Raw genomic sequence first — 12,491 nt, 5'->3', positions numbered from 1 at the left:
GAGGGACAGGACTCTGTATCCTTACCACGTAAACACGACATACGACATCATAAGAATCTCTAATGTAAAACTTGTACGACTTAAAAACCGTAATTATTCTCTTTCCGTATCATCTCATTTTTTTTTAATTTTTATACAAAATAAAATAAATTTTTTAAATTTTAAAATAAAAATAATATTAAAAAAATATTCTAATAATATTTTATTTAATTTTTATCTCAACTCATCTTATCTCATCTGCAAAAACAAACGAGGGTGATGTATGAGACGTATACAAGATTATTACTTATTAACATTTACGAGGTCAAAAACTTTTGGAGTTTAAAACCTACAGGAATCAGCGGAGTTAAGATATCATATTTACAGAGTCAAGCTTTGTGAATTGAGAACCTAGAAGATGCTGTGGAGTTGAGGGCTCCAGGAGGAATTAGCTGGCTGATATATACTCGTCCTTAATGTATCATGTCTGTCTGCGAGGAACATTTTGTGATCAAATTAATGCCGCAAATCTTATTCCACTTGAGAATTAGTCTTCAACAATGTATATCCATCCGCCAATGGTATGTTCTCTTTCCGTTGCTCTCTTACGATTTATTCTGTGCAGGAACCCACATCCTTCGGACGTGTTGAATAAGATGATGATCATGATGATGATGAGAATAAATGTAATCACGAAAAACCTTCTACTTTAGTGTAACAGTATTGCCCCATGAGTTACCCAGTTCGAAAAGCTTTCAGAAAATGCACCACGGGTGTCATCATGCGTGATCTCTCTTCCATTTTGCTCCCTTTCCTAGATAAGCACCAATGGAATTCAGTATCTGTTTCTAACGAGGCATGTACTATGTACTATGTGGTATTAAATATGTTATATGTTCCATATAAAATATAGTTTCTTGTTCTCCAGCAATTCACTCTGTCGATTATGAAATTTCCCCAATGTTATGTGTATCCATACAAATGTACATATAATGCATACATGCATGACAGAACAAGCGAAAGGAATAAGGTCATAAATCCGGGGCCAAAGTTTAGAAAGCCTAGAATATTATTAACATACATCAAAAGACTAGAGAGATGTGCTGAAATAATATTCAAGTTTCCCACTTCCTTACCCGCATTGCAAAATACTTGAAACAGTCTTGTCAAGCGTTATGCAGGAAGGCCAGTCGTTTTTTCAATCATGCAATAAATGCCTTTGGGGAAATTCTCTCTTATAAACTCTTTCTTAACAAAGCCCAAATGCTTCTAAAAATTAATAATGGAGTCCAAACCCGGCTTTCCATAAAATTAGAAGCAGCAAGATAAGAAATACTAACCCTCATGCTGGGATTACTCTCACTTGTGGATGTGGTAGTGTCAAGTTTTAGTCCATCCACAACATTTTCCGATGAAAGGCTGGTGATAGACCTGCAGCCAAATATATCATTTGTCAGTTGCCGATTAACTCTAACTCAAATGGCACCTCTTCGTTAAGAAAAAGGTGGAGGGTAAAGTCATGGATTCAAGACCTAAACTTGTCAACAACAAAGATCACAATTGAACATTCTCTTAATGCAACTACCAATTTAAGCCCTAGGTTCAGGCAGAGAAAAGTTAAGACAGGTCCAACCTAAAAGACTACCACCACCCACCAAGGTTTAAGCATTATTAGACTATTGCACACTTCTCATTCTTTACAAGCTTCCTCCATAGAAAAGACTCCGAGTTCAAGAAATTGATTGATGGGATATTACTTTCCAGAATACCACCAAAGATTCAGCTTGATTTGTTGAGTCGAAGTCTTGCGGGAATACATCACCTCACATTTTAGCTACAGGAACAAGGCTTACCTAACATGAGATTTTTCCTTTTCTTACCCTGTAAAAATTCAAAATAAAGCTTATCTGAACCCCCCTCTCTTTTCCAAGACAAAATTAACAATTAGAAACACTAAAGAATGTCCATTAATACCTACACCAGATATGAACCAAACTGCCTCGAGACATTCTGAACTCAGCTCATGAACCACTTTTAATCAACAAACAGCACAACTCTAGGAACCATTTAACCATAATGAGCATGCATATAAGTAGCACAAAATGAAATATTTTAATTCTTGTTCCTATGGCAGAACGGGAGGCATAAGCTACTAGAGAATTACCTTTCATATATTTCTTCTTCACAAGAGTTTCCAGAAGAAGAAAGCCAGTCCACATCAAGAAAATTTGAGCAGGTACATGCATCCCCGTGGTCGTCATAACAAATGTGATTACTTTCAGGACATTGGTCCTCTAGCACATCTTTAAAGAGCTGCCTGCGAGACATTGAAGGAGTAAACCTACAAAGATAACCAAAAATTATTGGATGAATATCAGATGAAGGTCCATATGACCAAAATATAGACAAGGACAGAAAAGGATAAAAAAAAAATAGTCAACAAACAAGTACAGTTAAATTTCAACTTATGAGAAAGATATATTACGTGAAGGAAAAAAAATGGAAAAGACCGAAAATAAAAACCTCAAAAGTTCTGGGACCAAAACCTATAATTATTAGTGTAGCCTCACAAGGCAGCAAGTATAGAAAATTAACAGACCTGCAATATGACATATCACTTTCACAACTTGACATCTCTGGTGTTGACTCTGAAAGACCAGTGTTACCTCCGTGCAATTTTCCAGACAAGGGCTCCTCATTGCTGACACCAGTGGTTACCTCAGTTGAATCCCTTTCGCAAATAATATTCCCATCTGATAGTGATCTTTTAATAAATGACCTACAAATAAAGAAATAGGACTTGGTAATTTTTATGTAGAAGAAGCAACATTTTTTTATTTAATTGAGTTTTTATCATAAAAAAGACAAACCGTATTTATCAGTATTCCTTTTTTTTTTATAAGTATTTATTCAAGAGATCTGTAAAAGGCATTCCATCCACAGAAAAACCTAAAATTCTTTCACCATGTTTGGATAGGAAAAAATAGGCAAAGGATGAGGGTGGAGGCAATAGGGAGGGAAGCAAGTGTCTTTCCATTGTTTGCTTGGGTAGAAAGGGAGGGGAGGGGAGGGAAGCGAGATGGATGGATTCCCTTCCCAGTAGGCCCACTATTTTTCATCCTCCCAATTTGGGAGGAGATTAAGGGATGGGGTGAGAGAGACGAGGTTTAGTTTTTAATGGTTATGAAACCCACTAATATAATTATCTTTTCATCTAATTTCCTCTAAACATCCAAAGGGAAGACAACCTTCCCTTCCCTTCCCCCCTCACCTGTTTCCTCGTTTTCCTTTCTGACATCTTTCTTAATGAAATGTGTTTTGATTTTATTGTTGATGAGCATATAAAGTCTCTGTCTATAGTCTGTCAAAAATGCCATCAAAATTGAAATACTAATGATGACAGAAAACTTATACCGAATATTCTCTTCGGCAAGCTTAGGAACGTGCCACCCTACATTGTGATGCTGGTCTGAATCCAGCTCCCACAGCTCTGGTTTACCTGGTTGGGGCTGAAAGTAACCCAGGAACCTGAAAAACCATCAATTCAAATTATAAACCACAACTCTCACACCAATCCACCAAGTATAATGGAATCAACTAGAAGGCTCCTCAGATAATCTTTTACAGAGACAATATAGGATTCTAAGTGAGGTGCCCAGAAGAAAAAGGGTTCTAAGTTAGGGGGATAGTTTGACTTACACATTGATGGCATTTTGTTTTTCAGGATCCATGCAGGTATTACTGTAAAACCTTTGTATTGTTCTAAAGAATTCCTGCGATTGAGTTGCTGCTTTCCACTGGCCTCGTCTCTCAGAAAATATCTGTTTAGCATCACCTAGGTATAATCAATGAATGACAGAGATGCTAAAATTCTATCAGATACTAAAATCACTTCCCAACCTGAAAATACAGACCAGACTCAACTAATACACCACAGGCCATTAATAGGGGTTTTAAAAAAAAAACTAGAGGTTTTAAATTGCCTCCTTAGAAACTTGGATCCAATTATGGCCATGCCAAGGGCCTGAACCTCTTTAATAAGGCATGACAAGAATAATCAGTCAGGAGTTTGGAACTAATAATGGCCAGGCTAAAATTTAACAAATATCTAGACTTCCATTAAAAATATTTAATGAAGAGTTCAATGCCCAGAACTGTCACAGGATGAAGAACAGGGGTATGATAACTAAGAAACAAATCTTATTCCCCTCCAAACAGCTCCACTTGCTGTGCTGCCCTACAGTAAAATTGCAATATAATTTTTCAACTCTTTTTATTGGACTCTTCACACTATTGTCTATATCAGATAACCATAGTGGATCCAACATTGATTCCCAATTTTTCCAAACATAAAGTTTCGAAGGGTTACCTTATTGTGCGCTGCAGAACCACCATACTGTAATGCAAGTGTGTCACCCATAGTTTCATAAAGTGCCATTAAATCCTCGGCCAGAGGATTATCCAGATTAATGATTGGGGAATCCAAAAGTCCTAAAGCATGCAGCTGACGGCCAAGGGCACCTAACCCATGGGCATATTGTGCCACGTTTGTGCGATCTAAACAGTCTATACAATTGCTTCTTAGGACTCCTCTTTGAAAAGTTGGGGGTTTGACATGGTGGTCTCCACTTGCATCACCGCTACCACAACCATTGCTATCTTCTTTCTCCAAGTCAAAACAATGCTCATTTCCACTGGAAATGTTGTCCGTAGAGCATTTACTAGCAGAATTTTCCCTGCATCAACACGAAATTGTCAACAGTGAAATTAATTAGAAAGTATCCTTAAGGAGTAATAGCAAATCCTGCAACAAAGCCTTGTAAGATAGGCTCTGGACAGCGTGACTTATATATTAAGCTGATCCTGCAACACACACACACACACCTACCCACACACACACCCACCCACAACCCCACATCTAGAAACATATTTATTCAGCCAGGCAAAAATGACCTACGTATGAATCGTAAAGAAATTTCTATGTGAAAAAAAAACAATTTGAATACAAGCATATAATACTATCAGTCAAAATGGATTTTTTACTTTATTCCATTGTCTGATCTGGATTGTACTAGTTAGAAACGATGAGACCACGGGTGGGCAAAACATTTTAGGCTTCAATCACACAAAGTGGATAGACAGGGCAATTCAGACACACTAACACAGGATCTTTGAAATGTTGCAAAAATAAATGGACAGCGATTTCATTAAGGTAGGCTAGGTAGCATCCTTTTGTTAAAAACTTACTCATAGTAGGAACAATTTAGTAATCCCTCTGGCTTTAAACTTGGTGTTATTTGACAATAGAAGATGCCGGTTACATTCAATGCATACTCTGCCACTTTTCCCAGCTGTGCCAACACATTTGTAGCTTTGCTGCAAATGTACAGATTCCATTCAAGCCATCATGATTCAAATGAAAAAAAAAAAAACTTGGAAGTTTTTATATAAGCCAGGGGAAAGCCAAAGCACCTTGTAGAGTGTCTATGTAGATCCCAGTGAAGAAACCTAAGGTGGTTCTCCACAGTTAAACTTTTATTAATAAACCTGAGAGCATTTGCAAACTCTGCACGAAGAATAGTTTCTCGAGGCTTCCTCTCACGAGTCTGTTAAACCTCAACCATATAACAAAAAGGAATTAAATGAGAACATAGCTCAGGAAACATACCTCAGAGGTCCCTGAAATTCACACACAAAATTGTATACAAGAAGCATGGATAGAAACATGATGAGTGATTTCTCAACAAATGCAGAAATGCCCACCTTAATTAAATTCAATATGAGTATGGGATTTCCATATCTCTTGACAAGATTTTCAAAATGAAGTCTTGTAGCTTCATAATTAGGGTCCTTCTTTGATACTGGAAACAGAGAGATACATCATCAAAATATGAACAGAACTCAAAAGGTTACGATGATAATGAAATATGCCAAATTCATACATATAATGTCAGGTTTAATATTCAGTCGTGAAGTTTCCTGGGACCAAAATAGGGGTATTGAACCCCGATTTTGCACAACTGAACTTATTTGCATAGAGCATCCTTTGGGAGAATCTTCAAAAACAATCTGTTCTGTCTCAACGTCATTAGCTACTCTACCCTTCTCGTTGACACCTCGTTTTAAATATCTGCTCCAGGAAACAGGAAGAGAAGAGAGTTATGTCTAGAGGAGAAATTTTTATTCTACCAAATGGGAAGCAAAACATGTACTGTGCAAATCATCTGCAGTGACCTACTACAGAAATTGAAAGCATCTAGAAGGACCCAGCAAAGATCAAAAGCTATGCTTATAGTCAACTTGAAATCACAAAGAAGCAGTTATGAACAGTCATGCGCCCAGTGCAAACCGCTTCTAGGTGCATATATGTGGCAGTGGGTCGAAGAGGAGGGAATCCAAGTATATCACGTATAAGATCAAAAGAAAGTAGCTTAACCAAACAACTACTTGCAGAAGTATATTAGAGCAGTCACCAAACCTGGTGCCAGCAAAATGACGAGAGCGTCTAGCAATTAAGGTCAAGTTAAAGTCCCTGCCAGATACAGAAAGTTTGACCTGGAAAACCAAAGGATGGAATATAAAATCAAAGGCTTTTCAACGTTCTCTTTCTAATACATAATAGTATGCATGAATCCAGGAAAAATAATTAAGGATGCAAGCCTGCATGTGTCTCTAAATTGTCCAAGTATTCTCACAAGTAAGCTGTCTGATTAACTGCAATGCACATTCCCAAATTGATTTATTCTCAGTTTTAATATATGTTGAGAAACTGCATATGCTAACTTTCCTGAAATAGTACTCTATTGATAGGTCCTAAAATAGTATTCTTAACTGAGTTATTCTCAATTTCAGCCAAAATCCTGGATGTCTCAGCAAGCAAACAACTATAAGGGAATAAAATAAAAACAAAACAAATAAGAACTTTTTAACAGTCAATCCTGTACGTAATATTTTTACACAGCCCGTCCTAACCCTGGTGACAGCAAAAGGAGGATGGTTGGGATGGGTTGACTCCAAACATAAAAGTCAACCACAGGGCATTAAAAAAAACTCAATAATCAAAATTGACAAGTTTTTAAAATGGGTACATTAGGCAAGTACTTGAACAAATAAGCAAAAACCAAAACCAAAACAAAATGGGTTACTTGAAGTTTCATTATGGATGCATCCTTCTTGGTGGTGGCTCGCCACAGGGATATAAAGACAGAGAACCCCTATATAAATTAATCAAGTTCCATATTCCATACCTGTTTAAAGAAGCCATAAGCTAAGGCAACCGTCCATAGAGTATTCTTGAGGTTATTTCGGATGCCACGTGTTAAGAACTCATTCCAAACAAACATCGTTTCATAAAGGGATTCCCCTGTCTTATTATCACACAAGTTCTTTTGAAGACTACGCATGACATGGTATGAGTAGCTGAAAAAGAAGTCCTTCGTAAGATCCACTGTTCCTAGAAGCTTCTTGTATCTATGTCCACCAGGAAAAGAAAGGCAACAAGCATCAATATACATCAAATAACTTGAACAAAGAGGAAACAATGAACTAAAGCAACAGTTTGAAATGTACATTTTAACCTCGAAAAGGAGAAAAAAAATAAAAATAGGAAGGAAAAAAAAAAGGAAGTGAGTATCCCCGCAAAACCCTGATGAAACCTCGTCTCATTCAACATGTTATATTTACATCACAATGACAATGAACTTTTCCCATGTACATTTGCAGGAAACAAACTAGTAATAGCCTCTATAGGAAGGTATTAACGAGGATCCAACAATAGCACAACACTATATATTAAAAAAAAAACGAATTGTATGTTTCCTATTATAGTAAATATAAAGTACCAGACGAACATGACATAAGTTTGAATCAAGGAAGCCTGCGCCATTGGTTTCACACAAAGGGGTGAATACAAGTATGGGACCGAGATTACCTCCAAAATGGTGAACTTGTCTACTATTAAGAGATGACACCAAACAAGATTACTTTTCCCAGAACGAGTTAATTCAAGCTAAAGACAAAAGAGCAACACTATAACAGAATTTTCAATCCATTACAACGGACAATCTATAATTCTGAATGCTACCCACTTAGGTCTCCTTAGAACCACTAAGGGCATATTACATTTACATGCAGAATGGACAAAAGACCTGTTCTCATTCTTAGAATAAGCCATTTTGGACCGCACAGTAGAATTTGGAATTGGAATCATCTCGCTCTTGGCAATGGCATAAATTGTGTGCCCAGAAATTGCACCGATCTTTCTTCTTTTCGTAATAAGCAGCATGTAATAAGGTCCTAGAAATTTGATGAACCCTATTATCAAAAGAAACAACATGAGTTCAATAATTCAGAAAGAAAATGAACTTATCAAAAAAATATTTGAGAAAGAAAATGAGCAAAGTTATTAACTCTTACAGACAAAACATACCAACGATTCCATAACAAGTGGTGACAAATGTAAGTCCACCCGTGCACTGGTTTCCTTCATGAATCCTCCTTAGCAGGTCATAGCATTCAATTTCTGAGTATGTTGTACAGTCTTCAAGAATGTGTAGCTCAGAAGGTTCCAGTCTGTCAATCTTTAGTACCCTCCAGATAGTTCTGTTCTTGTCTCTTCCTATCATATAAAAGTTCTGTTGCATACAGAAGGCATATTAACATTGCATTCATGTAGTTCAATACAAAAAGCTAACAATCAACGCAGATAGCTCAGTTTATAGAGAAAAAGCAAAAAAGAACACATTTTAGAATCCATTATAAAATCAACATTGCCTAAATCCATGATCAAGTTTGTTAACAAACCAGTGTCAATAGTTTCATAGTCTACGACAAGCACCGAGTGAGAGTTTAAAGTACAAGATTTAAATATGAATAAAAATAACAACGAAATATGAAATGCAAAATATCATAGACGATAAAGCAATTATTGATCTCTGGCAGGATGAACATAATACTCTAAACGTGAAAAAACACTGGTGACAGATAACAACCAGAAATGAACACCTATAATCCATCATTTGACAGCTATGCATGGAAGAGTGGCAAATATATGAATCACACTTCAAATTAAATCATTTCCACACTACTCATTCAAGCCAAAATCAAACTCTACCACCATCCCCAAATCACCAAACCAAAATTCATTTTGAAGCCATGCGAAGATATATATAATTAAACTTATAACTCATATAATAATAATTCATCATGCAAAAATTCACACCTATAATTCAAATAAAGATTAATAGTAAGTCACTCGAATACAAATTCACACAAACAATCTAAAACCAAGTTCAACGAACAAAAGCAACCACGAGGATTTCCATAAATACCAAACACAACACAGAAATTATAAACCTGACACGGACATGAATTTGAGCAACAAGACCGTAGGAACAAATCAAAACCTCAAAACAATGTTGAAGAACATATATGTACATACCGAGCGAGTCTCGTAGAGTCGGAACTTTTGCAAGTAGCAAGAGTTCGGGTCTGCTTCCTCATCAGTCGAGATGTAGAGCTCTTTCTCTGACGCCATGATCCGGATCCCCGAGCCCAAAAGCTCGGGTTCACTCGCAATACTCAGAAAACAAACACAAACCACCAAAAACAACAACAGAAACAAACACAAAAACGAAAAAAAAAAAAAACTCTTTCACTACAGAGGCTCAACCCGAGTATATAACATACACGTACGCAAAAACGTACACAATGAGACAAAACAAAGACGCAATAGAAGGAGGGAGAAGAAGAAGGAACAATGAAAAAAGTAATTCGGATCGAAGCTCAGAGAGAGAGAGAGAGAGAGAGGTGGCGTCAGATCGCGATGGAAGAAACCAACGGAGATACGGTGACTGCATCCACACAAATAGATAAAAATAATCCACATTTTCATTTTTATGTGTATATATATATATATATATATATCTCCAATAATAATGTTTCCTCAAGAAAATAAATTTTATTTATTTCATTAGTTTCCGTTTTTATTAGGTAAACTAATTTGAATAATCAGCGCGGGTTCCGAAAAAGCAAAAGAAATAAACATATAAAATGACTTTCACTCTGATAAACTTTTTAAACATAACAATTATTTTTTTTTTTTTTCTCGGAGATGGATAAAAGTTCTAAAAAATCCAAATTTATTAATATGAGAATTTGGATTTTTATTATTAAATAATGATATTCTCAACTTATCAAATAATGCCTTACTCGCTATACGAGAATTTAAATTCTTAAAAAATCGATTATGAGGTGTTTTGAGTTTCCAAATACTTTTTATTTATTTCTCTCATTTTATTATTAATCCACTATGGTTAGAGGCTATTGACAATAATGTTCAATTCAAACACAAAATAAATGACTTCATAAGGGAAAAAACTAGAGAGAGCATTCCACTTAGAAGAAAAATATATTAAGATAATTTATATTTACAACTTTAGAATGAGCAACAGTGTAAATTTTACGCACTTCTTTTGAAAAAAAAGTATGATTCATTATTAAAAAATATTATTCATATAAATTTCATATTTATTAACTTTTTTAAAGAGAGTGCGCGGAACTTACACGTCTTAAAAAATGAAGTGCTTAAATATCGTGTAATATTTTTGAAAAAAATGAATAAATACGATAATTACATAAAGAAAAATTAATTTTTTAATAGTAAATCACATTCTTTTTCGAAACGATTGCATGGTGCTTATACAATTCACGACTGTAAGTAGCATTACTCTTAAAAAAACATATATTTCACAAATTGCAGCCATGACTAATGATGTCAATTTGCCAAATTGTATTTACACCTCACAACAAATCAAGAGTGTGTACGTGTTTTTAGAGGTGCCTTGGCATTGCCATGTTTACATCATTACGCATGTTCAGCCAATAATATTATGATGTTTCTTAAACTAATGAAAGATGAGGCATGTTGTGAACAAAGACTTGCCTTTAAATTGACTCGCACAAGTAAAACCTGTAATTGGCAAAGAGAACAAATAAATAAATAAAGTGTATACATCATATTATATAAGCTTTGCTTCATCATTTTGGTTTTAGTGTGGCCTGCATGAACCGTCTAGGGAGGTGTCTTCTGCTAGCATGCATCGTGTGTACAACATGTTACATGCTAAGTTAGGAGGAGATATAAAGCTGGAGAATATAAACTGAGATGGTAGGCAAAAATGGAGAAGGGGGCTTCCATATCAACTTCATTGATTTGAAATCTTAGCTTCTCTAAAATCTTGAGGACTGATGGAGAGAATAGGAGAACCAGAGAGCTCCACGACCATTTATTTAGAGAGAACTCTATGCAAGTAATTATATAGATTTTAGTGATGATGGAACGCTTTTATTAAACTCTACTCATAGTAGATTTTATATTCTAAACTTATGGCTATAGATCTTAGTATCAAACCACTTAAATACCAGTCTTGTTTATTTCCCCTCATTTATTATTGTTTAGCTATAAATGAGCACATCAAGTACACTATCATCAAGAACCATTACATGAGAGGAAAGGTTCAACCGATCATATTGTTGTGGTTGAAAAATAATCAACATCAATGATTTATTAGATATATTTTTTTCTCAAAAGAGTCGAGAAGGGCGGCCAGTATAACTTCTCTTTTTGGACGTGACCATAAGAGTCTACAGTCATTGTGACATGTTTATATTGAACCATGGCTACTAATCAGGCGAGAGGCGACCCGTCACTGTTACTCCCATCAAAATATTAATATGCAAATGCTTCAAAGATTTTGGTTCACAAATTTTAATAAAACAAATTATTTCGAACCTGTGAACTCGGATAAGGAAGGGAAAAACGATTTTCTAGCTCTTGTCAATTAGGCTACCCCTTGATGTTGATTTATAGGATAATAGTGGGTTTTGATTTTTTTTTCCTTATCATTGTGTATAATTTTTTTAAACTGCTCGTTAATATTGAACATGAATCAGATTCAGATGCAAACTATATAAATAGATACGGGTGATCGGACCCATATCGAATGGCTAGGCAATAATTAATTAATTTAAGGTACGTAGTGTGGTCTCTATATATATATATGGACGAAATTTAAGACCCGGACATGGCCTCCTTCCATCATTTCCCCATTACGTGTAAAAGATGGTAGCAAATATTCAGCGGTTAAATGGAGACAGAACTAAAGGAGCGATTAGAGAGAGAGAGAGGGGTGCCGCGATCGTGCGGCTACTGTAGATAGAATGGAGAAGAAGGGCACGAGGAGCTAGACCCTCGACGTCGTCGGCTGACATTTTCAACGTGGCCAGATCCTATACGTATCTGGAGACAGCTGGAGTGCACGACGTGGCATTATAAGGATGTCTCATCTTCAGCCCACGTGATTTGTGCGCATTTACCCCCATTTGCATGACCCGACAGCGACGACACGCCACGTGTCTCTGCCTGTGTCTTTATTGTATCGTCCAGAACCATCATCATTTATTACGATGGAGGATCCGAGAGGGCTTAGGTTTTGGTCCTACTCGTACTCGCA

The 12,491-nt window shown here is 36.1% G+C and overlaps 1 protein-coding gene across 2 annotated transcripts; it reads right to left on the bottom strand.

The window, feature by feature from the left end:
- Window positions 1-270: 270 nt before the first annotated feature.
- Window positions 271-9,850, bottom strand: LOC109004977 (phosphoinositide phosphatase SAC2-like). Of its 2 annotated transcripts, none has more exons than XM_018983707.2 (16): window positions 9,419-9,850; window positions 8,408-8,612; window positions 8,127-8,292; window positions 7,227-7,449; window positions 6,458-6,534; window positions 5,922-6,109; window positions 5,743-5,840; window positions 5,452-5,585; window positions 5,227-5,355; window positions 4,349-4,715; window positions 3,679-3,800; window positions 3,394-3,507; window positions 2,579-2,758; window positions 2,144-2,320; window positions 1,320-1,410; window positions 271-793 (listed from the first exon to the last, which is right to left on the bottom strand). In XM_018983707.2, the coding sequence occupies exons 1-16, from the start codon at window positions 9,512-9,514 to the stop codon at window positions 689-691; spliced, it is 2,472 nt and encodes an 823-aa protein (XP_018839252.1). In that variant the 5' UTR covers window positions 9,515-9,850; the 3' UTR covers window positions 271-688. The 2 variants fall into 2 exon arrangements, with proteins under 2 accessions (XP_018839252.1, XP_018839253.1); XM_018983708.2 differs by having other exon boundaries at window positions 2,144-2,296.
- Between the last annotated feature and the right edge of the window lie 2,641 nt (window positions 9,851-12,491).

This window comes from Juglans regia, chromosome 12 (genome assembly GCF_001411555.2).
Source record: "Juglans regia cultivar Chandler chromosome 12, Walnut 2.0, whole genome shotgun sequence".
Taxonomy (NCBI): Eukaryota; Viridiplantae; Streptophyta; class Magnoliopsida; order Fagales; family Juglandaceae; genus Juglans; species Juglans regia.
This window is presented reverse-complemented; position numbering and strand designations above follow the sequence as displayed.